We start from the raw sequence: 27,855 nt of genomic DNA, 5'->3' as shown, positions 1-27,855 counted from the left end.
CGGTGGGATTTGAACCTGTGCCGTTTGACTTTTTCGCTTCCATGGAAGTTCTTTTGAGAAGGTTTTGCAAATTACGAGAATTTTTAATGGAAAAAATATATTTATACGAAAATATATGCCGAAAATAAAAAATAAAAACGATGCATGACATAAAAAAATATTTTTTTAGAAAAATATTTGATAAAAAAATTGCCGCTGGTGAGATTTGAACCTGAGTTTCTTATTTTTTCGTTCATACTAATAAACAACATCTTGAGAAGCAATTAAAATGTTATTCCTTGGTGTCGTATTACGATCATATCATAAACATTTGAATTGACCATTCGACGCTTTATGTTCAATGGCGTTTGTGGCTGAGTGTGCTAAGGCGTTCTGTTATGGTGCCAGCAAACCTAGGTTCAACCCCTGTCGGAGCGAAAAAGTTTTACAAATTGTAAAAATTAGATAATAGGAAAATAATTGTGTAATAAAACATATGGATGAAAAAAAAAGTGAAATTGGTTGAAAAATATTTTTATTTTTCGCTTTTTAAATTTCTTCATTCAAATTAACTTCCAGGGCACAACTTCTAAAGCAATGCAAAAAGGGAGTACTTCCTTCCGTCCTATGACAAGCCCATGTAAAATTCATTGGAGATGATCCAAGTTTGCACTACTTCCGGATCACAGGTTGGGGATCCAAACTACTTTTTTGGAAGCTCTTTTTTTGCTGGGAGTTTAAATTACTTTATATAAAAAATGAATTAAAAGAACTTCCTGTGTAATTAAAATAAAGAACATCTTTGGAAGAACATTTTTGGAAGTGCTTTTAAAGTTGTGCCTTTAGAACAAGTTCCAAATGTTTTTGCTCCGTATGCACTGAAGAAAGCCATTAAATGCAGGAATGGGCCATAAGATTACATTCGTGTAGTTCAAATCTATAATTACAGCAAAAATCTTGTGATGCAAAAGTGAATCGTCTATGAAATTTAGACTAAGATGTAAGTCATTTCAATAAATATGCAATATTTTCACACCCAACAAATATGATCGTTTTAGTTGGTAACACTTTGGCAACTCTATATCTCTATTCAATGTGTAAAGAACGAGAAAATTAAATTTATCAAATTTTCTTTGAAATCAAATGGCAATAATGCAATAATTTTTTGATTAATATCTCATCAATAGCTTTTTAATAAAGAATGCAAAATGGATGTGGTTTCCTAAGGTGTAAACGTAACATCTTACTCACAAACTCATGTATTTAAAGTTCATTACCTATCGATGGTGGAGGGGGGATGTTTAAAACCGAATTGATTTTGGTCGTGAAAAATCTGTCCGTAAAATAAACAAAAATCTTAACAACGATCAGTGAAAAATATCTCAACAACAACAATAACAGTGCAAAAGGTGTTTGGGAGAGTTAAAAGAAGTGTACAACTCACCACACCAAGTACACATACACAAAAGTACCTACCACCCCAAACACCCACAATTGAGAGAGAAGAAAAATAACTGATATATATATATGCCTCTAACACTTTGTGGGGCTAAGAGTGATTGTGTTGGGAGCATACGAGAGACACTTCGTTCTTATTCGTAGGGGGAAGTCTTTCTTGTTATCAGAGTATCTTGAAACAATAAAACTGATATAATGTGACAGAAGAAGTTTTAGTTTAGAAAAGGTGCTCGCATTGCAAAGGTGAAAAATTCTAAATTTAGAAAATTTAATTAAAGCGATATTTTTGGCAAAAAAGCAAAACAACAAATATCTGTTAAACGAGAGAAAGAAGCTTCCTCTATAGAAGAAAAAAAAAAACGAAAACAAGTAACAAAACGATAAATAAAGAAATCAAAAAACTGAAAGATAATAAAATATATGTGAAATAGTCTACATATCTTCAATGTTCTAAAAAATCCTATATACGCAAGAGCAAACAGTGTTTACGGGTTTCTTACAAATACCAGAAAAATTAAAAAATTATAAATAAAATTTCGTTCAAACATAATATCACCGTCATTCAAATAAAAAAAGAAATTAATTATTTTGATCCTCAATGTATCTGTTATAAAGTTCTGCGCTTGTTACTGGAATAACTTCCTAAAAAATTTAAACAATTCATTGCAAACCTACAATTCCTGCAGCTACAACAATGACAAATGTACATTTTCAAATTTACACAAAAGTTCTCCTGATAACCTTGGTGTTGACGATAACGCAAATGAATACAGCGTAAGTATGGCATATTCTGGAGATATCAAGGTTCAATTGATGTTGTTTCTACTGCTGTATAATATGCATAAAAAGGCCAATAATGTTGGGTGTGCAATTTTCCATGATGTGGGATATAGCATCTTTCGTTATAATCGTCATAAAGAGCAACCTTTCTATTTGACATTTTGAACATCTAGACGCCGCAAAGTTTATCTGATATTGGCCTGAACTTCCCATTTGCCGCTGTCATTATACCCTTCACCACTACTGTGGTACAGGGTATAATAAGTTTGTGCATTTGTATGTAACGCCAAGAAGGAGTAATCATAGACCAACCTTTTAGTATATGAGTCGATTTAGCGATGTCCGTCTGTCTGTCTGTCCGTCTGTCTGTCCGTCTGTCTGTCCGTCTATCTGTCCGTCTGTCTGTCCGTCTGTCTGTTGATGTATTTTTGTGTGCAAAGTACAGCTCGCAGTTTTAGTCCGATTGTCCTAAAATTTGGTATAGGGTCCTGTTTCGGCTCAAAGACGATTCCTATTGATTTTGGAAAAAATCGGTTCAGATTTAGATATAGCTGCCATATATATTTTTCACCGATCTGGTCATAATTGGCGTGTATATCAACCGATCTTCCTCAAATTCCGTACATCCGAATATTTTATGAGTCTCGAAAAACTTGCAAAATATCAGCCAAATCGGTTCAGATTTAGATATAGCTCCCATATATAGCTTTCGCCCGATTTACACTCATATGACCACAGAGGCCAATTTTTAACTCCGATTTAGTTGAAATTTTGCACAGGGAGTAGAATTAGCATTGTAGCTATGCGTGCCAAATTTGGTTGAAATCGATTCAGATTTAGATATATCTCCCATATATAGCTTTCGCCCGATTTACACTCATATGACCACAGAGGCCAATTTTTAACTCCGATTTAGTTGAAATTTTGCACAGGGAGTAGAATTAGCATTGTAGCTATGCGTGCCAAATTTGGTTGAAATCGATTCAGATTTAGATATATCTCCCATATATAGCTTTCGCCCGATTTGCACTCATATGTCTACAGAGGCCAATTTTTAACTCCGATTTAATTGAAATTTTGTACAGGGAGTAGAATTAGCATTGTTGCTATGCGTGCCAAATTTGGTTGAAATCGGTTCAGATTTAGATATATCTCTCGCCCGATTTACACTCATATGTCCACAGAGGCCAATTTTTAACTCCGATTTAGTTGAAATTTTGCACAGGGAGGAGAATAAGCATTGTTGCTATGCGTGCCAAATTTGGTTGAAATCGGTTCAGATTTAGATATAGCTTCCATATATATGTTTTTCTGATTTCGACAAAAATGGTCAAAATACCAACATTTTCCTTGTAAAATCGCCACTGCTTAGTCGAAAGGTTGTAAAAATGACTCTAATTTTCCTAAACATCTAATACATTTATATCGAGCGATAAATCATAAATAAACTTTTTTGACGTTTCCTTAAAATTGCTTCAGATTTAAACGTTTCCCATATTTTTTTTAATAACATTGTGTTCCACCCTAGTGCATTAGCCGACTTAAATTTTGAGTCTATAGATTTTGTAGAAGTCTATCAAATTCTTCCAGATCGAGTGATATTTAAATGTATGTATTTGGGACAACCTTTATATATAGCCCCCAACACATTTGACGGATGTGATATGGTATCGAAAATTTAGATCTACAAAGTGGTGCAGGGTATAATATAGTCGGCCCCGCCCGACTTTAGACTTTCCTTACTGGTTTTTATCTGATTTTCTTAAATACACAGGGTAAATTCCAGCGCTACATTTCAAAACCACGCTATTGGTTTTTTTTTAGCGCAAATGCCAAAAAATCTGCGAAACTATTCGAAATTTTACAATCCATTCACTTTTTTTTTTTGATATGGCCATCTTTTGCCTTGGCTATTACACATTATCAGTCCAAAAAACTAATTTCTAACTAAACTGTACTAATGTAATATACACGGTTTCCACAGTTGGTGGAATTCAACAAAAAAAATAAAATTTCCTATAAAACTAAAATTTTGACAAAATTGTTTACATACGGGCGATTCGGAAACCCTTAGCCTATCAATGAAAGAGAATAGTTAGTTTTTCAAAAATATTTTTATTTTTCAATATAATCTCCTGACACTTCAATATACTTAGTCCAACGCTTTTCTAGCAATTCTATCCCTTGATTAAAATAGTTTTCCTCAAGGTCTTCAAAATAGTGGTTTACAACTGTAATTGCATCTTCATTTGAGGTAAAACGCTTGGCAGCAAGGAATTTTTTTAGATCTGGGAACAAGTAAAAGTCACTGGGAGCTAAATAAGGAGTATAAGGTGAGTGGTCAAGCAACTCGTACTTTAATTCGATGATTTTAGCCATTGTTGAAACACTCTTGTGCGCTGGTGCGTTGTCTTGATAATTTTTTTTTTCTGTTGTAAGCCAGGACGTTTTTCTCGAATTTGTCCAAAAGGTTGCAATAGTACTCTGAATTTATTGTTTTACCCTTTTGCAGATAGTCAATCAATAAAATACCTTTGAAGTCCCAAAAAACTGTTGCCATAACCTTACCATCCGATTGAATTGTTTTTGTTTTGAAAAAAGTTACTATAAAAATAAAATATTGACAAAATTTTCTATAAAAATAAAATTTTGACAAAATTGTATATAAAATTAAAATGTTGACAAAATTTCCTATAAAAATAAAATTTTGACAAAATTTTCTATAAAAGTAAAATTTTGACAAAATTTTATATAAAATTAAACTTTTGACAAAATTTTCTACAAAAAAAACTGATAAAATTTTCTATAAAAAATAAAATTTTGACAAAATTTTCTATAAAAAATAAAATTTTGACAAAATTTTCTATAAAAAATAAAATTTTGACAAAATTTTCTATAAAAAATAAAATTTTCACAAAATTTACTATAGAAATAAGATTAGAAATAAAATTTTGACAAAATAAGATTTTTTGGTAAAATTTGCTTCAAATTTTAGTAGATTGCTTTTGGCTCGAGTAGCAACCATGGTAATATACCAGTATTTTTGATAATTTTGCGTGTAATGACTTTCTTCTTTAGGCAAGGACAAAAATTTAAATTTCTTATAAAAAAAAAAAAAAAAAATCTACAAAAATAAAATTTTGACAAAATTTTATATAAGAATAAAATGTTGACAACATTTCCTATAAAAAATAAAATGTTTACAAAATTTTTTATAAAAAAGAAAATTTTGACAAAATATTCTTTAAAAAATAAAACTAAAAATTTGACAAAATTTTCTATAAAAATAAAAAATTGGCAAAATTTGTTATAAAAAAAATCTATAAAAATAAAAATTTGACTAAATTTTCTATAGAAATACAATTTTGACAAAATTTTCTATAAAAATTAAAATGTTGACAAAATTTTCTATAAAAATAAAAGTTTGAGATAATTTACTATAGAAATAAGATTTTTTGATAAAATTTGCTTCAAATTTTGGTAGATTATTTTTGCCTCGAGTGGCAACTGTGGTAATATACCACACGCAGAGAGGGAATACACTCATATGACCACAGTGGCCAATCTTTTACTCCGATTTAATTGAAATTTTGCACAGGGAATAGAATTAGCGTTGTAGCTATGCATGCCAAATTTGGTTGAAATCGGTTCAGATTTAGATATAGCTCCCATATATATTTTTCGCCCGATTTACACTCATATGATCACAGTGGCCAATCTTTTAATCCGATTTAATTGAAATTTTGCACAGGGAGTAGAATTAGCATCGCCACTGCTTAGTCGAAAAGTTGTAAAAATTGCTCTAATTTTCCTAAACTTCTAATACATATATATCGAGCGATAAATCATAAATAGGGTTTTTTTTTCCCGGGAACGGGATCCCGGGAATTCCCGGGAAATTGCTATTTTTTCGCTCCCGCTTTCCCGGGAATGAAGTGCGGGAATTCCCGGGAATTCTTTACAATATTTTATGTATAATAGAGGGTTTTATATGGCAAATGACAGTTGAAATCTAGTTAAAGTGGATTTTGGAAGTGTAATGTGAATAACTATGATACCAAGTCGTAGTAGTTGCCTTGAGGAGCATACATAGTCGTGGGTTCCAATCCAGAATCCAACGGGCTCCCAATTGTTAAAAAGAAGTTTGCACTTCCTAATTTATGATTGTCATATTTCTGTAAACCGACATTCCGATAGACTGGTAGGCTGAGTAAACCTTTAAAGACAACGGGACATTTTACCTTATGTAACCCACGTTGGCAATTGCATAATTTCAAAATTTCATAATTATTGCAAGGATGTTCTTTTTATGAAATAAGAAAATTCCAATCTTTTTAAAGATGTTTAATTTAATTTCAAATTTATAACTTATACACATTAGGCTTGAAATCTATTAAAATTGGGGTTTAAAGCCCTTATTTATAGGGCATACGACAATTGAAATCTAGTTAAAGTGGATTTTGAAAGTGTAATGTGAATGTCTTATTACATGGTAGTGTTTCCCTTTTGGGAATATTGACTGAATATGTGCATTTATTGACCCCGTTGAACGATGGTGAAATCGAAATAAGTTTCTTTCATTTTCAACCTGGTTTTTAGTGTTACAAAAAATCCCACTATATAAATAGTGTTCTTCCGAAAACTATACCGAAAGAGACAGCCTTAACCATTGTCAAAATGTTTTGTATTACAAAATATTTCGTATTTTAGTATGATTTATGGCTGATGTAAGAGAACAACATAATATATATTATTATTATTACTACCTTATAACCGTAGCTTTAGGCTATTTCTAATTTATTAAAATGTCTAAATGTATTCCACATCAAAGTAGGTTTCCCTTTGACCGAGATCCCGGGAAATTCGAAAAAAATTCCCGCTTTCCCGGGAATGCAAAAAGTCCGGGAAAAAGAAAACCCTAATCATAAACAAACTTTTGCGAAGTTTCCTTAAAATTGCTTCAGATTTAAATGTTTCCCATATTTTTTTTTACTAACATTGTGTTCCACCCTAGTGCATTAGCCGACTTAAATTTTGAGTCTATAGATTTTGTAGAAGTCTATCAAATTCTGTCCAGATCGAGTGATATTTAAATGTATGTATTTCGGACAATCCTTTATATATAGCACCAATGAATAAAGGGAATTAAATTTGAAATTTGAATTTGAACACATTTGACGGATGTGATATGGTATCGACAATTTAGATCTACAAAGTGGTGCAGGATATAATGTAGTCGGCCCCGCCGACTTAAGACTTTCCTTACTTGTTTTTTTATACCCTCCACCATAGGATGGAGGGTATATTAACTTTGTCATTCCGTTTGTAACACATCGAAATATTGCTCTAAGACCCCATAAAGTATATATATTCTGGGTCGTGGTGAAATTCTGAGTCGATCTAAGCATGTCCGTCCGTCCGTCCGTCCGTCCGTCTGTTGAAATCACGCTAACTTCCGAACGAAACAAGCTATCGACTTGAAACTTGGCACAAGTAGTTGTTATCGATGTAGGTCGGATGGTATTGCAAATGGGCCATATCGGTTCACTTTTACGTATAGCCCCCATATAAACGGACCCCCAAATTTGGCTTGCGAATCCTCTAAGAGAAGCAAATTTTATCCGATCCGACTGAAATTTGGTACATCGTGTTAGTATATGGTTTCTAACAATCATGCAAAAATTGGTCCACATCGGTCCATAATTATATATAGCCCCCATATAAACCGATCCCCAGATTTGGCTTGCGGAGCCTCTAAGGGAAGCAAATTTCATCCGATCCGGCTGAAATTTTGTACATGGTTTTAGTATATGGTCTCTAACAACCATGCAAAAATTGGTCCACATCGGTCCATAATTATATATAGCCCCCATATAAACCGATCACCAGATTTGACCTCCGGAGCCTCTTGGAAGACCAAAATTCATCTGATTCAGTTCAAATTTGATACGTGGTGTTAATGTATGACCTCAAACACCCATGCAAAAATTGGCCGAAATCGGTCCATAATTATGTATTGGCCCCATATAAACCGATCCCCAAATTTGACCTCCGGAGCGCCTTGGAAGAGCAAAATTCATCCGATTCGGTTGAAATTTGGTACGTGATGTTAGTTAGTACATAAGATTCGGCCTGGCTTAGAATTTACCCAATTTTGGAATTTATCTTGATTTTGAAAGAAGAAGTTAAAATTCAGTAAAACCCTCATCTTATCTTAACTTTTTCTCATTTTTAGTTCAAAAAAATTAGCAAAAAATTACTAAATTAGGGAGAATTTCTCACGTTTGGCAACATTTTCCTTAAATTTCTTATTTATTGCTTAATTTTATGACATGAACTAAAAATGTGAAAAGGGATTTTTACAAATGACAAAATTTCGAAATTCGTACCAAATAGTTCACACTTTTGGAAAATTGGTAAATTTTTCTTAAATTGTGTTCTGATATGAGTAAATTTTATTTAACATGTGTCTATTGAAATTCATATAGTTGCAAAGATATTTTGATAATTTACTTTAATTAATTTTCATTTAATTAAAAAATAAAAAATTACAAATATATAAAAATAAAATTAGAGTAAGGAATGTATTCCATAGAGTGAATAACTAAATAAATACATTTTTAACTCCAATGTTTTCCTTCAAAATATGAAAAATATTTATTTTAAAATACTCTCCTGCCTGCACTGAATTCGTATAAAAATTGTTATCTTTATCTGGTGGGCAATAACTAAAAGGACTGATGTTGATCAGTACATATAAAGTGGCGGGATCATGTATAATAATTCTGGCACACGAATTGGATACACCTGAATCAGAACACAGGTATTTTACAAAATAAAGAAAGAATTTATGTAGCCCATCCATCTTTAGACTTCTAAATTTCGAAGATATTTGAGGGGAAAATAATGGTCGTTGTGATAAACACAAATGTCGCCTATGGCAAATTAATACTGTATCCATAAAAAATTCTGGAAGTTTCAATTGCTCATTGTCTTTTCATGTCCATAAGATAAGATACCGGTTCGTCAATTTATTCTAAATAAAATCTTTTTATCTTTACTTAAATAAATGATCTGATTTTCCGGAAATAATTTAATTTTTTTATTAAAGTTCATACTCTTATCACCTACGAGTTGGTAAAACTCCCCCATTATATTATATTGATGAGTCAGTTTCCTAACGCAAATAGACACAATGATGCCTTTGAAAAGCATACAGAGCACACATTAAATTCCCTCAAAAATGATGGAAGATCAAATAGCATTTTGACTAGGTTAGTAGATAAACACAGGCATATCAAACATTCCATCATTCTGGCATCACATAGTAAAATTGAAATTATTACTACTTTTTTTTTGTATTTACCCCCTGAGTGACATAACCGACCACTGTCACCGAAAAAAAAATAGATATTTATGTAAGATCTGTCATATTAAGAATACGTGACCATGAATAGATTTCATAGGATGCTCTTGGAGAAATGTGATTTTGTTATTGTATACAAAATATTAGACAACGTTATAAATTTTTTTAAAACAAATAAGTCATATGCAAATTGAAAAAAATATAAATCATACAATATTTGTTCAGGGGAAAGGCATCGAAAGGAAATTTGAATTATTTAATACTTATAAAGAATTTAGACAAATATAAATGATTAAAACATATATTTTGCTAAAATTCTAAAAACACGAGATCACGGTTGCCACACTTGGTAGAATTCTAGCAAAAATGGTAAATTTTGTACAGTTTGGTAGATTGGTAGAATTCTTCTTGTTTTGGTAGATTTTCAATTTTTAATAGAAATATAATTTTGATAAAATATTCTATAGAAATAAAATCGTGAGAAAATTTTCTATAGAAATAAAATATTGAAAAAAATTTTTATTGAAATAAAATTTTGTCAAAATTTTATATGTAAAGAAAATTTTCTATAAAAATAAAATTTTGTAAAAATTTTCTATTGAAATACAGTTTTGCAATAACAACAAGTATATACGGCCGTAAGTTCGCCAGGCCGAATCTTATGTACCCTCCACCATGGATTGCGAAGAAACTTCTACGAAAGATTGTCATCCACACAAATTTCAACTCACTCGGATGAAATTTTCTTCTCCAAGAGGCTCCAAAACCAAATCTCGGGATCGGTTTATATGGGGGCTATAAATGATTATGGACTGATATGGACCACTTTTGGTATGGTTGTTAAATATAATATACTACCACCACGTACCAAATTTCAACCAGATCGGATGAATTTTGCTTCTCCAAAAGGCACCGGAGGTCAAATCTGGCGATCGGTTTATATGGGAGCTATATATAATTATGGACTGATAGGAACCAATTTCTGCATGGTTGTTGGATACCATATACTAACATCACGTACCAAATTTCAACCGAATGGGAAGAATTTTGCTCTTCCAAGGTGCTTCGGAGGTCAAATCTGGGGATCGGTTTATATGGGGCCTATATATAATTATGGACCGATATCATGCATGGGTGTTTGAGGCCATATATTAACATCACGTACCAAGTTTCAACTGAATCAGATGAATTTTGGTCTTCCAAGAGGCTCCGAAGGTCAAATCTGGTGATCGGTTTATATGGGGGCTATATATAATTATGGACCGATATGGACCAATTTTTGCATGGTTATTAGAGACCAAATACTAACATCGTGTACCAAATTTCAGCCGGATCGGATGAAATGTGTTTCTCTTAGAGGCTCTGTAAGCCAAATCGGGGGATCGTTTTATATGGGGGCTATATATAATTATGGACCGATGTGGACCAATTTTTGCGTGGTTGTTAGAGACCATATATTAACACCATGTACCGAATTTCAGCCAGATCGGATGAAATTTGTTTCTCTTAGAGGCTATGCAAGCCAAATCGGCGGATCGGTTTATATGGGGGCTATATATAATTGTGGACCGATGTGGACCAATACTGCATGTTAGAGACCATATATTAACACCATGTACCGAATTTCAGCCGGATCGGATGAAATTTGTTTCTCTTAGAGGCTATGCAAGCCAAATCGGCGGATCGGTTTATATGGGGGCTATATATAATTGTGGACCGATGTGGACCAATTTTTGCATGGTTGTTAGAGACCATATACTAACACCATGTACCGAATTTCAGCCGGATCGGATGAAATTTGCTTCTCTTAGAGGCCTCGCAAGCCAAATTTGGGGGTCCGTTTATATGGGGGCTATACGTAAAAGTGGACCGATATGGCCCATTTGCAATACCATCCGACCTACATCAATAACAACTACTTGTACCAAGTTTCAAGTCGATAGCTTGTTTCGTTCGGAAGTTAGCGTGATTTGAACAGACGGACGGACATGCTCAGATCGACTCAGATTTTCACCACGACCCAGAATATATATACTTTATGGGGGTCTTAGAGCAATATTTCGATGTGTTAAAAACGGAATGACAAAGTTAATATACCCCCCATCCCTATGGTGGAGGGTATAAAAATTGTTCAAAATCTCTATAGAAATAAAATCTTGACAAAATTTTCTATAGAAGTAAAATATTGAACAAATTTTCTATTGAAATAAAATTTTGTCAAAATTTTCTATTGAAATATAATTTTGTCAAAATGTTCTATAGTAATAGAGATTTGCCAAAATCTTCTATAGAAATGAAATATTGGAATAAAATTTTGTAAAAATTTTCTATAAAAATACAGTTTTGCAAAAATTTTCTATAGAAATAAAATTTTGACCAAATTTCCTATAGAAATAAAATTTCCCAAAATCTCTATAGAAATAAAATCTTGACAAAATTTTCTATAGAAGTAAAATATTGAACAAATTTTCTATTGAAATATAATTTTGTCAAAATTTTCTATAGAAATAAAATATTGAAAATTAAATTTTGTAAACATTTTCTATAGTAATAAAATTTTGACCAAGTTTCCTATACAAATAAAATTTGCCAAAATCTCTATAGAAATAAAATCTTGACAAAATTTTCTATAGAAGTAAAATATTGAATAAATTTTCTATTGAAATAAAATGTTGTCAAAATTTTCTATTGAAATAAAAATTTTCCAAAATTTTCTATAGAAATAAAATACTGGAAAAAATTTTATTGAAATTAAATTTTTATAAAAATTTTCTATAGATATAAAATTTGCCAAATTATCTATAGAAACAAAATCGTGACAAAATTGTCTATATAAGTAAAATATTGAATAAATTTTCTATTGAAATAAAATTTTGTCAAAATTTTCTATTGAAATATAATTTTGTCAAAATTTTCTATTGAAATAAAAATTTGCCAAAATTTTCTATTGAAATAAAATATTGAAAAAAGTTTATTGAAATAAAATTTTGTAAAAATTTTCTATAACATAGAAATAAAAATTTGACAAAATTTTATATTGAAAGAAATTTTTCTATAAAAATAAAATTTTGTACAAATTTTCTATAGAAATACAGTTTTGCAAAAAAAAAATGCCAAAATCTCTATAGAAATAAAATCTTGACAAAATTTTCTATAGAAGTAAAATAATGAACAAATTCTCTATTGAAATAAAATTTTGTAAAAATTTTCTCTTGAAATATAAGTTTGTCAAAATTATCTATAGAAACAAAAATTTGCCAAAATTTTCTATTAAAAATAAAATATTGAAAAAAAAAAACAGTGAAATTAAATATTGTAAAAATTTTCTATAGTAATAAAATTTTGACCAAGTTTCATATAGAAATAAAATTTGCCAAAATCTCTATAGAAATAAAATCTTGACAAAATTTTCTATAGAAGTAAAATATTGAATAAATTTTCTATTGAAATAAAATTTTGTCAAAATTTTCTATTGAAATATAATTTTGTCAAAATTTTCTATTGAAATAAAAATTTGCCAAAAATTTCTATAGAAATAAAATATTGAAAAAAATTTTATTGAAATAAAATTTTGTAAAAAAATTCTATAGAAATACAGTTTTGTAAAAATTTTCTATAGAAATAAAATTTTGACCAAATTTCCTATAGAAATAAAATTTGCCAAAATCTCTATAGAAATAAAATCTTGACAAAAAATTCTATAAAATAAAATATTGAACAAATTTTCTATTGAAATAAGATGTTGTCAAAGTTTTCTATAGAAATAAAAATTTGCCAAAATTTTCTATAGAAATAAAATTTTGACCAAATTTCCCATAGAAATAAAATTTGACAAAATTTTTTGTAGAAATAAAATCTTGTAAAAATAAATAAATTTAAACAAAAATTTTTTTCAGAAATTTCAAAATAAGATTAAATTTGGTAGATTTTTGGTAAAATTTTCTTAGAAGTTTGGTAGATTAGGTTTGGCACGAGGATTTTCTAACAAAAATTGTGAACAAAACATAAAAGACACTAAAAGAAAAATTTAATAGTATATAAAATAATAATTTTTATTTATACAAAATTTAGAAATATATGATCACATATTTTGCAAAAATTTTAAAACATTGAATTTTCCTAGTTTTAATTTTAGTTGATTCCTAGTTAAAATTTTATATTAAAAATTCCTAGTTTACATTTTATATTAAAAAGCGATTAACGTTAAAGTTTTTAATCTCCTTATATTTCATGTTAGCCTGATACCGAAACAGGCAATTGACGTCCAAATGCATTATATCTAATTATACAATTATTTTTCGAGCTTTATGGACAGATATAGATTAAGGAACATGTATAATTAGATATAGTTTTTAATCTCCTTTAAACATGGATTCATTACTTTGAAGCTAATTTCCTTTTACAAACCTACGTAATAGGTAAAGAGCTTGAGGTACACCCAAAGAAATTTGTTAGTAGACACAGCAGAAAAATGCAGCTAAAACAGCAAAAACTCTGCTAAAATAGCAAACATTGTCTGCAATTTTGTAGAATCGTTTACAATAAAAACAATAAATTATGAATATAGTATTTGCTAAAAAATCTGAATATTTTTGAAATTAAGACATAACCCCAGCAAAAAAAGCGTCGCCAAAAAAGTAGTGAAAATGTTCTTTTTGGATCCGGAAGTGGTGCAAAATTGGGAGAGAAGCGATGAACTTAAAACGGATGTCCACAATTTCAACAGCCGTTGCACTGAATTTGCACCACTTCTTAAGATGTGATCCGAATACAGTGTTTTGGATGTGAATTAAAAAATGTTGTAATATTTAGCCAAATAAATAATTGTTATTATTTTTTTATGATTTTTAATGCATTCTAACGCTTGTTTGAAACGTTTGATCTCAAATATTATCAAACAACATTCGTACAACATTTTTGGAAATAATTTTAAATATTTGTTTTTCTTGTTCTAAGAGGATATATTTCTTTTATGGGTGTATATTTTACTGATTTCAAATTATACTTACACCCATTTTCATGAAGCTCCGTTAGCTAACGAACTTTTAAACCGTACCATGGACATATCTGTCATCTTGCCTATATATTCCACATGCCAGTTAGAAATTTAACTGCTGACAATTTTTCAGTTAAAGTTAACCGGAGAGAAGATATTTGCAATTTACTTTCTGTTAACTGGCAGTTAAAGCCTAACGGAGCTACAAGAAAATGGCCGTTAAAAGTTATTTCTTGTGGAATTTCCCAAAATGACATTGAATGTTCAGCGAAATTCTTAACTTCAACTCATCTGACATTGAGAGACAATATTAAGGCTTATACAATACAACAGCAGGTTATTGTAACACAATTCATTCAGTGTAAATAGAGTTATTAAATATTAAAATGATATACATATGTGTTTGCTTTTGGTCCACTGCTTTTGTCAAATATACAAAACGACAGACAGTCGAATGTATACAATTAAATAAATAAATAAATGACAATTTCATTTTTTTTTTGAGTTTAAAGCGGCGCATGGGATCGGAGCATTGTCAACAACATTGTAATGAGATACAAAAATTCAAAAAATTAATTTCATTACCATTGTTCGATATTAAAAAGATGTGTATGCATATATTTAACGAATTTATAATTTTTATATTTATTTATTGGGAAATTACTAACACAAATAAAAGAAAAAGGACAATAAATAAGAAAACAGGGGCAAAATAATTATAATAAGAAATGTAAAGCTTAATCAATCAATAAGTCATAAAATCCTCAGAAGATAATAAAATCCTAATGTTTTAATGCCAAAGTGCATAGCATTCATCCGGACACGTAAGCGTATGATTTATGATATGGACATAAAATATTACTCATACGCTCAGATGGACATATACAGTAGTCATGAAGGTATTTTCAAAAATTTAATCAAACTTCAAATAATTTTTTATACTTATAATTAAACCTTATTCCATCGGTGTAAAACTATTGAGGTTTCTCGACAGCGAAAATAATTTGCACAGACTTCTCTTGAGGTCAACTTTACTCCATTAAGCGGAGTGTGCATTGACCAGAACACATTGGCCCTGGGCAGACAATAATTTCCGCCACAGATCATGGAAATTCTATCGTCTATGGACGCGTGCTGAGCACGATTGCCACAGTTGGTAGAATTCTACAAAAATGGCAGATTTTTTACAGTTTGTTAGATTGGTAGAATTCTTGATGCCTTGGAAATTTTAGAAAAATATTCCTCTTCAACTAAGATGTATTTCAGAAATTTTCTATTGAGATGAAATGTTGCAAACATTTTTTATGGAAATAAAATTTTAACCAAAATTGTCTATAGAAATAAAATTTTGACCAAATTTGCAATAGAAGTAAAATTTTGACAAAATTTTCTATAGAGATAAAATTTTGAAAAAATTTTCTATAGAAATAACAGTTTGGCAAAATTTTCATTAGAAATAAAAATGTTGACAAAATTTTCTATAGAAATAAAATTTTGATTAAATTTTCTATAGAAATAAAATTTTGACAAAATTTTCTATAGAAATAAAATTTTGACAAAATTTCCTATAGAAATAAAATTTTGCCAAAAAATTCTATGGAAATAAAATTTTGACCAAATTTTCTATAAAAATAAAGTTTTGATAAAATTTTCTATAGAATTAAAATTTTGACAAAATTTTCTATAGAAATAAAATTTTGACAAAAAATTCCTATAAAAATAAAGTTTTCATAAAATTTTCTATAGAAATAAAATTTTGAGAAAATTTTCTATAGAAACAAAATTTTGAAAAAATTTTCTATAGAATTAAAATTTTGACCAAATTTTCTATAAAAATAAAGTTTTGACAAAATTTTCTATAGAAATAAAATTTTGACAAAATTTTCTATAGAAATAAAATGTTGGCAAACTTTTTCGATAGAAATAAAATTTTGACAAAATTTTCTATAAAAATAAAATTTTGACAAAATTTCCTATAGAAATAAAGGTTTGGCAAAATTGTCTGTAGAAATAAAATTTTGACAAACATTTTCTATAGAAATTAAACTCTGACGAAATTTTCTATAGAAATAAAATGTTGACATAATTTTCTATAGAAATTAAACTTTGACGAAATTTTCTATAAAAATGAAATTTTGACAAAATTTTCTATAGAAATAAAATTTTTACAAAATTTTCTATCTATGGAAATAAAATTTTGACAAAATTTCATATAGAAATAAATTTTTGACAAAGAATTCTATGGAAACAAAATTTTCTAAGAAATCAACTTTTGACAAAATTTTCTATAGAAATCAAATTTTGATTTTTATCTCATAATCTCGGCTGTAGGTCTATAAATTAAACTCGAAATTGTTGGTTTCTAGTTTTTTATTTTCCGATATTTCGGTTGACTTCGTCAGACCGTTTTCAAGGATTTTATCCGATGTCTTGTTACTTCGCTGTCTGGTTCAGTAGAAAACCAGACAGCGAAGTAACAAGACATCGGATAAAATCCTTGAAAACGGTCTGACGAAGTCAACCGAAATATCGGAAAATAAAAAACTAGAAACCAACAATTTCGAGTTTAATTTATAGACCTACAGCCGAGATTATGAGATAAAAATCATAAAAATTAAAATAAAAGGTCAACAATATCAACAAAAAACAAATCAAATTTTGACAAAATTTCCTACAGAAATAAAATCTTGACAAGATTTCGTACAAAAATAAATTTTTGACAAAAAATTCTATGGAAATAAAATTTTGACAAAATTTTCTACAGAAATAAAAGTTTGACAAAATTTTCTATAAAATTAAAATTATGACAAATTTTTCTATAGAAATAAAATTCCTATAAAAATAAAGTTTTGATTAAATTTTCTATAGAAATAAAATTTTGATAAAATTTTCTATAGAAATAACATTTTGACAAAATATTCTATGGAAATAAAATTTTGACAAAATTTTTTATAGAATTAAAATGTTGACCAAATTTTCTATAAAAATAAAGTTTAGATAACATTTTCTATAGAAATAAAATTTTGAAAAAATTTTCTATAGAAATAAAATTTTGAAAAAATTTTCTATAGAAATAAAATTTTGACAACATTTTCTATAAAAATAAAATTTTGACAAAATTTCCTATAGAAATAAAATTTTGACAAAATTTCCTATAGAAATAAAAATTAGACAAAATTTTCTATAAAAATAAAATATTGACAAACTTTTCTACAGAAATAAAATTTTGACAACATTTTCTATAGAAATAAAATTTTGACAAAATTTTCTATAGAATTAAAATTATGACAAATTTTTCTATAGAAATAAAAATCCTATAAAAATAAAGTTTTGATTAAATTTTCTATAGAAATAAAATTTTGACAACATTTTCTATAGATATAAAATTTTGACAAAATTTCGTATAAAAATAGACTTTTGACAAAATTTCCTATAGAAATAAAATTTTCACAAAATTTTCTATAGAAATAAAATGTTGACAAAGTTTTCTATAAAAATAAAATTCGACAAAATTTTCTATAGAAATAAAATTGTGACAAAATTTTCTATAAAACTAAAATATTGACAAAATTTTCTATACAAAAAAAAAATTGACAAAATTTCCTATAGAACTAAAATTTTGACAAAATTTCGTATAAAAATAAATTTTCGACAAAATTTTCTATAGAAATAAAATTTTGACAAAAAATCTAAGGAAATAAAATTTTAACAAAATTTTCTATAGAAATAAAATTTTTGACAAAATTTCCTAAGAAATAAAATTTTGACAAAATTTCGTATAAAAATAGACTTTTGACAAAATTTCCTATATAAATAACATTTTGCAAAATAAAAAATTTTTTGGAAGTGTTTTTTGTAAAAATTTCTCCAAATTTTGATAGATTATTTTTGGTTCGAGTGACAACCGTGGTCAAGTCAAGAACGACTTGAAATGGAGGTACATGGCTTCATTTCTAACGGACAATGTCCACCAAAATCTCCTGATCTCAATCATTTGGACATACGAAAGTGTCTGTCGATCATCTCAAGACGGCTCTTAGTCGTGTGATGGCTTTTTTGACCGTTTAAAGGGCATAATTCGTTCCAAAGTTAGCCAATTCGAACAAACGACATCTAATGACAAATTACAAATAGGCTTTTTCGACTACCATATGCAATTTTAGGTAATGGGAAATTAAGGTGATTTATTGCTAAAAAAGTAACATACAAATTTCAATTGGAACAAAATTAAAAGGAATTGAAATCCGATAACATTTTCTATAGAAATAAATTGTCAACTATATTTATTGTTTACAAAACTGAAATGTCATTGAAATCGGTCACAATGAGTTTCGTGGCGTTATGCGCATATTTATATCCAGTTTAAATTTTTATAAAGAACACAACTGCTAATTATATTTATTTGCATTTGAAACACATGTTCTATATAGAAATATTGGTCTTTGGTTACCTCAAATCATAAAAAAGCTGTGGATTGAAAATTAACCCCAAACAGTACCATTTATTTCACATAGTATCCTAAATTAATATAAAAAAATATTGCAGTAAATGAAATGCTTTGTTTCTTCTATTTTCAGGGCGTTGGGCGCTACAACAGATGACGAAGAATGTCCCTCATTAGAAAATGCCTCATCGTTACAACAGTCACAATTAATACAACGTCTAACACATGTCTGTCGATATGATAGACTAGAGAGACCAATAGGTAAAGTACAAATGTTTTATGTATAATAGATGTGTTTTTTGTAGCAACATTTTAATTTTCTGAAAATTCTGTCTCATCAATGAGCGCACCCCAATACTTGTTTAAAACGTAAGTCTATCTTGTTTAGTGTCTGAACATAATCACAGCGATAGGCGAACACTTGCTTACGTGCATTATGGGATGCCCAAAATGCTATGAAATCACATTTTCCTCGCAAAAATCTTTTATTGGCTAATTTATTACAATTTTTCGTTTTTCATTTCAGAATATAGCGACAGCGGTGAACGATACCCTATTAAAGTTAAGGCTAGAATTTATATTTATTATATGCAGAATCTCAATTCAGATTTATTACAATTCAAAATGCATGCCCTCCTACAATTAAGCTTCCAGGATAAACGCTTGGCCTATGCAAATTATGCTCCACTGAGAAAGGATAATATTTTGGGACAAAAACATATGAGCGAACGTTTGTGGTTACCCCATATATTCTTTGCCAATGAACGCGAATCAAGTATACTGGGTACTGATGAAAAGGATGTTCTTACTTCAATTTCTCCGGAAGGTCATGTGATTATATCGACACGGTTACAGGCAACTCTATATTGTTGGATGAATTTTAAGAAATTTCCATTTGATGAACAGTCTTGTTCGACCATACTTGAAAGTTGTAGGTGAAACATCAATTTGCTCTAATTTTTTAAATTTAATTTTATAATTTTTTAAGGGATGTACAACACCACCGAATTGGTTCTAGAATGGGAAGAAAAATCACCAATATCCTTTGACCCAGATATGCGTTTAACCGAATATAATATGCAACGTTATTGGTACAATGAGACCGTCGTTAGTTCCAATGATGTACATTTGCGGCATGGAGCCTTTTGTAAGTATATGCGGTGATGTGATTAATAGAGTGATCAAAAAATCGGGTTGTTTGAAAGTCGGTTTTTCTCGGTTCTAAAAAACCGGTGGGCGGTATTTTAAAAATTAAATAACCGGCATAACCGGTCCCACCGTTTTTTTTCCCAAAAGTAGTAAAAACCCATAATTTAATATAAATGAAGGAAAACTACTTCAGTGTTTTTTAATGTAAAAATTAAATTCCTCGACTGTAATTGCGGTAACAATACCGTAGATAAACATTAAAATGTTGGTTTTTTTATTTTTTTGGTTCAATTTGCTTTTTGTGAATATTGTGAACGACGATGTTGAAGACAACTAAAAATTGTTGTTTTTCAAAATATTCACAAACAGAGCTCATTTTCTACAGAAAAATACGCCAAATTAAGTCGAATAATAATAACGTAAGAAATATCACATATTTTGTTGACAAAATATACGCTCCTAATTGAACAAACACGATTTGCTTATATTTCATTGAAATATCTCTGTGATTTCTTTAGAAAACCAACGTATTTTCACATCTTGGAATAATAATATGTTGGAAGTGTTCAGAAACAAGTTGGAAGCGCAGAAAATACACTGCACTGCACTGCTACACTGAAAATAAAAAACCGAAAACCGGTTTTTATGATATTAAAAAGACCGGTTCTACCGGTCCACCGAAAATGGGATTTTATACAAAACCGACAATCGGTGCAAAACGAAAAACCGGACCACCAGTTTTCACCGACCGGTTTTGATCACTCTAGTGATTAATCACCGATCCGCAATAATATAATATCTTTAAGCATAACACAATTTTAGCACAAAGGTGGGAGCTAAGTTAAAGTTTGGCCGTTAAAATCAATCTGTGAAATCAGAATAAAATTAATTTTTTTTGGTAAATTGAAGGGGAATGATCGAAAACAATAATTGAAAAAGTTGAATTTTCTTAATACGAATTATTAAAGGAAATTAGCCGTGGAAAAATGCTAAATTTTTTAGCTTTATAATCACGGTTGCTACTCGACCCAAAAATAATCTACCACAATTTGTAGAAATTTTCCTTTTTGAATGCGAATAAAACAAATATTGAATTATTCCATTATTTTCATCCTTCTTTTTTCCAAAATTTCAATTTTATAGAAAATTTTGTCAAAATTTTATTTCTATAGAAAAATTTGTCAAAATTTTAATTCTATATAAAATTATGTCAAAAATTTATTTCTATATAAAATTTTGTCAAAAATTTATTTCTATAGAAAATTTTGTGAAATTTTTATTTCTATAGAAAATTTTATCAAAATTTTATTTCTACAGAAAAATTTGTCAAAATTTTAATTCTATAGAAAATTTGGTCAAAATTTTATTTCTATAGAAATTTTTATCAAAATGTTATTTCTATAGAAAATTTTAATCAAAATGTTATTTCTATAGAAAATTTTTTCAAAATGTTATTTCTATAGAAAATTTTGTAAAAATTTTATTTCTATAAATAATTTTGTCAAAATTTTATTTCTATAGAAAATTTTGTCAACATTTTATTTCTATAGAAAATTTTGTCAAAAATTTATTTCTATAGAAAATTTTGTCAAAAATTTATTTCTATAGAAAATTTTGTCAAAATTTTATTTCTATAGAAAATTTTGTCAACATTTTATTTCTATAGAAAATTTTAATCAAAATTTATTTCTATTGAAAATTTTGTCAAAAATTTATTTCTATAGAAAATTTTGTAAATTTGTTATTTCTATAGAAAATTTTGCCAAAATTTTATTTCTATAGAAAATTTTGTCACAATTTTATTTCTATAGGAAAGTAGATTTTAATATCAGTAATGTATAGAAATTAATAAATTATATGAAAATAGGTCCCTTAGTGGCAATTGGCACTAATTCCCTGTAGGGAAGGAACATGACGAGCTATGGTAGGATATTACAAATGCTACAAGTTTTGAAAATGACTGCGTATCGGGTACGCAGTCGTTTTCAAAACTTTGAGCGTGGCATTTATGACGGGGTGGAGACAGCTAATAGAACACCAGCAAACTGTCTAAATCGTAGCAATTGTGGATCTAGGATGGATGAGCACTGCATTCAAAAACCGAGATTCTTTCCTGGCGTTGCAGGACGTTCTACAGGCGACAATGGTTGTCATGCCCGCCGTGGTGCAATGGTTAGCATGCCCGCCTTGCATACACAAGGTCGTGGGTTCGATTCCTGCTTTGACCGAACGCCAAAAAGTTTATTCAGCGGTGGATTATCCCACCTCAGTAATACTGGTGACATTTCTGAGGGTTTCAAAGCTTCTCTAAGTGGTTTCACTGTAATGTGGAACGCCGTTTAGACTCGGCTATAAAAAGGAGGTCCCGTGTCATTGAGCTTAACATGGAATCGGGCAGCACTCAGTGATAAGACAGAAGTTCACCAATGTGGTATCACAATGGACTGAATAGTCTAAGTGAGCCTGATAACCTAACAGGCGACATAGAACAAACAAGTGCAAGCTCATCAAGTCCATAGGATGGATTTAAAGGAATGAGTGCTAGACGCATATATAGGATTGTCCGAAAAATGAGAAGAATAATATAGGGGTGTCAAAATCAGATACCACTCAAAGGGAGTACAATGACGATCAGAAAGCCCCTTGTAATTGAGGAAAGAAGGCCCCTTGTAATTGGGCAAAAGATCGGGCAGCACTCGTTGAGAGAAGTTCGCCATTTATGATCACAATGGACTGAATAGTCTAAATGAGCCTAAAATCATGGACTGCCACTATTCCTAACCTACGTAATGCATCGAATGAGGCTGTATGTGTACGACTATCGGAATATTTACTAACGCTTGATGTTAGTTGTAATATTTCTCTTGAGATTTTGTTCATCATTTCATTTGACTAAATTTCAATTCATGACATTTATAGTATGAAAATGATTAGTTTTACTTTTTTATACCCTCCACCATAGAAAGAGGGGTATATTAACTTTGTCATTCTGTTTGTAACACATCGAAATATTGCTCTAAGACCCCATAAAGTATATATACTCTGGGTCGTGGTGAAATTCTGAGTCGATCTAAGCATGTCAGTCCATCCGTCTACTGAAATCACGGTAACTTCCGAACGAAATAAGCTATCGACTTCAAACTTGGCACAAATAGTTGTTTTTGATGTAGGTCGGATGGTATTGCAAATGGGCCATATCGGACATATAAACCGACGCCCAGATTTGGCTTGCGGAGCCTCTTGGAGGAGCAAAATTCATTCGAACCGATTAAAATTTGGTACGTGGTGTAAGTATATGGTGTCTAACAACCATGTAAAAATTTGTCCATATCGGTCCGTAATTATATATAGCCCCCATATAAAGCGATCCCCAGATTTGACTCCGGAGCCTCTTGGAGGAGCAAAATTCATTCGATCCAGTTGAAATTTAGTGTTAGTATATGGTCTTTAATAAGCATATAGCCCCCTTTAATAACAACTATATAACAGGTTGGCGGATAAGTCCGATGGCGTCGCTAGTATTAAATGCATATTATTTTCATATAGTACCAACCTTCAAATGATTCGTGACAAAATTTGACTTCTGTAAGTCAATTAGTTTGTGAGATAGAGCGTCTTTTGTGACGCAACCTTTGTTATTGTGAAAAAGATGGAAAAAAAGGAATTTCGTGTTTCGATGAAATACTGTTTTCTGAAGGGAAAAAAATACGGTGAAAGCAAAAACTTGGCTTGATAATGAGTTTCCGGACTCTGTCCCTGGGAAATCAACAATAATTGATTGGTATGTAAAATTCAAGAGTGATGGAATGATCACGGAGGATGGTAAACGCAGTGGACGCCCGAAAGAGGTGGTTACCGACGAAAACATCAAAAAAAATCCACAAAATGATTTTGAATGACCGTAAAATGAAGTTGATCGAGATAGCAGAGGCCTTAAAGATATCAAAGGAACGTGTTAGTCATATCATTCATCAATATTTGGAGAATCCTTTTGAGGTCTGAGAACAAGAAAAAGTCGCTGGGGGCCACATCTGGAGAATACGGTGGGTGGGGAAGCAATTCGAAGCCCAATTCATGATTTTTTGCCATCGTTCTCAATGACTTGTGGCACCGTGCGTTGTCTTGGTGAAACAACAAAAGTTGCTTCACAAAAGACGCTCTATCTCACAAACTGATTGACTTACAGAAGTCAAATTTTGACACGAATCATTTGAAGTTTGGTACTATATAAAAATAATATGCATTTAATACTAGCGACGCCATCTATGTGTCAGACTGGGGACTTATCAGCCAACCTGTTAATTGTGGATGACACTCTTTAGTAGAAGTTTCTACCCAATCCAGGGTGAAGGGTACATAAGATTCGGCCTGGCCGAACTTACCGCCGTATATACTTGTTTCATGTTAGCCTGATACTGAAACAGGCGATTAACGTCCAAATGCATGCTAACTTAATTTACAAGTAATTATTACTCGAGCTTTATGGTCACTTTTTCATTTTTTTTACATTTTTCTTTTACAGATGGCAACTACAGCTCTTTAAGCTTTACAGTACATTTAAATCGTGAAATCGGTTTCTATTTGATGGACTACTTTTTGCCTTCAATGATGATTGTTGCGATATCCTGGGTATCATTCTGGCTACAGGCGGATGCTTCACCACCACGAATTATGTTGGGTAGGTGTAACAATTTACAAAGTTTTGAGTAATAGAATTGTAAAAACTACCTTTATGGTTTATGAAACAGGTACCAGCACTATGTTATCGTTTATAACCCTCTCTTCATCACAGAGCAAGACTTTACCCAAAGTTAGCTATATCAAAGTATCAGAAGTTTGGTTTTTGGGTTGTACATTCTTTATTTTTGGAAGTCTTGTGGAATTTGCCTTTGTCAATACAATATGGCGACGCAAAGAAAATATTGAACTTAAGAAGGTTAATAGTAAATATATAATTAAATCCACTCTAACACCTAGGCCAGCAAGACGCGAGATGGGATTAAATAATCAATCACGAACAAGATCCTGTTCCAGCTTAGATAATATTGTGTCCAGCACGGAGAGTGTCATGAATGGCAATGTTAATCCCGGTTTTAATAATTATTTGACAGTACATGTAAGTAATGGCGAAATTCTATCACCGAATATCACCGATAGCTAGTAAATAATAACATTTATTTCAGAATTTACCCATAATAACGACTGAATCTGCCGATACAGTTTCCATAACCAGTAATCCCAATAGCCCAGCACACATCATCAATATGGATGAGAGTGGTAAGGATAATGGTGGCAACAATAAAAGCGGCGATAGTACAACATTTACTACCATGACACCACAGGAAATTGCTATGTGGATTGATCGAAGATCACGTTTCCTATTTCCTCTCATGTTTCTTGGCTTTAATGGCCTTTATTGGATCTTTGTTTATTGTTTCTAATGTAAATTTTTAAGTTTTGGCAATTGTATTACGTATTATTGTTTTGATTGTATCAAACTTTTAAGTCATAGAGTTTAAGTTGTAGTGTAAATTATTACTTTGAATTATCGACCAACATAGACACATATGTGAATATCATTATTATCTCATCAATTTGTATGTTTAATTGGCCACATTGAAGTTAAGTAAAAGACTATATCCCTATTTAATAGTCTAAATTTTTACAAAGAATTTGTTATAGTGAAAATATTTAAATAAAAATATTGAACAAAAAGTAATAATAATGCAAAAGATCTTTGTATATAATAGGTCTGTTCGCGTACTTTTCCAGTAAAAAACAACTAAGGAAAGTCTAAAGTAGGGCGGGGCCGACTATATTATACCCTAAACCACTTTGTAGATCTAAATTTTCAATACCATATCACATCCGTCAAATGTGTTGGGGGCTATATATAAAGGTTTGTCCCAAATACATACATTTAAATATCACTCGATCTGGACAGGATTTGATAGAATTCCACAAAATCTATAGACTCAAAATTTAAGACGGCTAATGCACTAGGGTGGAATACAATGTTAGTAAAAAAATATGGGAAACATTTAAATCTGAAGCAATTTTAAAGAAACTTCGCAAAAGTTTAGTTATTATTTATCGCTCGATATATATGTATTAGAAGTTTAGGAAAATTAGAGTCATTTTTACAACTTTTCGACTAAGCCGTGGCGATTTTACAAGGAAAATGTTGGTATTTTGACCATTTTTGTCGAAATCAGAAAAACATATATATGGGAGCTATATCTAAATTTGAACCGATTTCAATCAAATTTGGCACGCAAAGCTACAATGCTAATTATACTCCCTGTGCAAAATTTCAACTAAATCGGAGTTAAAAATTGGCCTCTGTGGGCAAATGAGTGTAAATAGGGCGAAAGATATATGTGGGAGCTATATCTAAATCTGAATCGATTTGGTTGATATTTTGCAAGTTTTTCGAGACTCATAAAATATTCGGATGTACGGAATTTGAGGAAGATCGGTTAATATACACGCCAATTATGACCAGATCGGTGAAAAATATATATGGCAGCTATATCTAAATCTGAACCGATTTGTTCCAAAATCAATAGGGATCGTCTTTGAGTCGAAACAGAACCCTGTACCAAATTTTAGGACAATCGGACTAAAACTGCGAGCTGTACTTTGCACACAAAAATACATCAACAGACAGACAGACGGACGGACGGACGGACAGACAGACAGACAGACGGACATCGCTAAATCGACTCAGAATTTAATTCTAAGCCGATCCGTATACTAAAAGCTTGGTCTATGGTTACTCCTTCTTGGCGTTACATACAAATGCACAAACTTATTATACCCTGTACCACAGTAGTGGTGAAGGGTATAAAAATATGGGAAACATTTAAATCTGAAGCAATTTTAAGGAAACTTCGCAAAAGTTTGTTTATGATCTATCGCTCGATATAAATGTATTAGAAGTTTAGGAAAATTAGAGTAATTTTTACAACTTTCATTTTTGTCGAAATCAGAAAAACATATATATGGGAGCTATATCTAAATCTAAACCGATGTCAACCAAATTTGGCACGCATAGCTACAATGCAAATTCTACTCCCTGTGCAAAATTTCAACTAAATCGGAGTTAAAAATTGGACTCTGTGGTCATATGAGTGTAAATCGGGCGAAAGCTATATATGGGAGATATATCTAAATCTGAACCGATTTCAACCACATTTGGCACGCATAGCTACAAGGCTAATTCTACTCCCTGTGCAAAATTTCAACTAATTCGGAACAAAAAATTGGCCTCTGTGGTCATATGAGTGTAAATCGGGCGAAAGCTATATATGAGAGATATATCTAAATCTGAACCGATTTCAACCAAATTTGGCACGTATAGCGACAATGCTAATTCTACTCCCTGTGCAAAATGTCAACTAAATCGGAGCAAAAAATTGGCCTCTGTGGTCATATGAGTGTAAATCGGCCGAAAGCTATATATTGGAGCTATATCTAAATCTGAACCGATTTCAACCAAATTTGGCACGCATAGCTACAATGCTAATTCTACTCCTTATGCAAAATTTCAATTAAATCGGAGTAAAATATTGGCCACTGTGGTCATATGAGTGTAAATCGGGCGAACGATATATATGGGGGGTATATCTAAATCTGACCCGATTTCAATAAAATTTTGCACACTTGACTACACTACTAATT

General features: G+C 30.5%; 2 protein-coding genes across 2 annotated transcripts in view; one reads left to right on the top strand and one right to left on the bottom strand.

The window, feature by feature from the left end:
* LOC142235896 (uncharacterized) overlaps positions 1 to 27,855 on the bottom strand; it is a 62,494-nt gene that overhangs the window by 25,502 nt on the left and 9,137 nt on the right. The gene's annotated exons all lie outside the window — the stretch shown is intronic.
* SecCl (Secretory chloride channel) lies at positions 1,621 to 25,904 on the top strand. Its single transcript, XM_075305545.1, has 7 exons — positions 1,621 to 2,211; positions 19,157 to 19,284; positions 19,550 to 19,954; positions 20,012 to 20,170; positions 24,695 to 24,850; positions 24,921 to 25,288; positions 25,356 to 25,904. Exons 1-7 carry the CDS (start codon positions 2,132 to 2,134, stop codon positions 25,611 to 25,613), a joined length of 1,554 nt encoding a protein of 517 aa, XP_075161660.1. The 5' UTR covers positions 1,621 to 2,131; the 3' UTR covers positions 25,614 to 25,904.

Source organism: Haematobia irritans, chromosome 4 (assembly GCF_050003625.1).
Source record: "Haematobia irritans isolate KBUSLIRL chromosome 4, ASM5000362v1, whole genome shotgun sequence".
Taxonomy (NCBI): Eukaryota; Metazoa; Arthropoda; class Insecta; order Diptera; family Muscidae; genus Haematobia; species Haematobia irritans.
The sequence above is the reverse complement of the archived record's forward strand: the minus strand, read 5'-3'. Positions and strand labels throughout refer to the sequence as shown.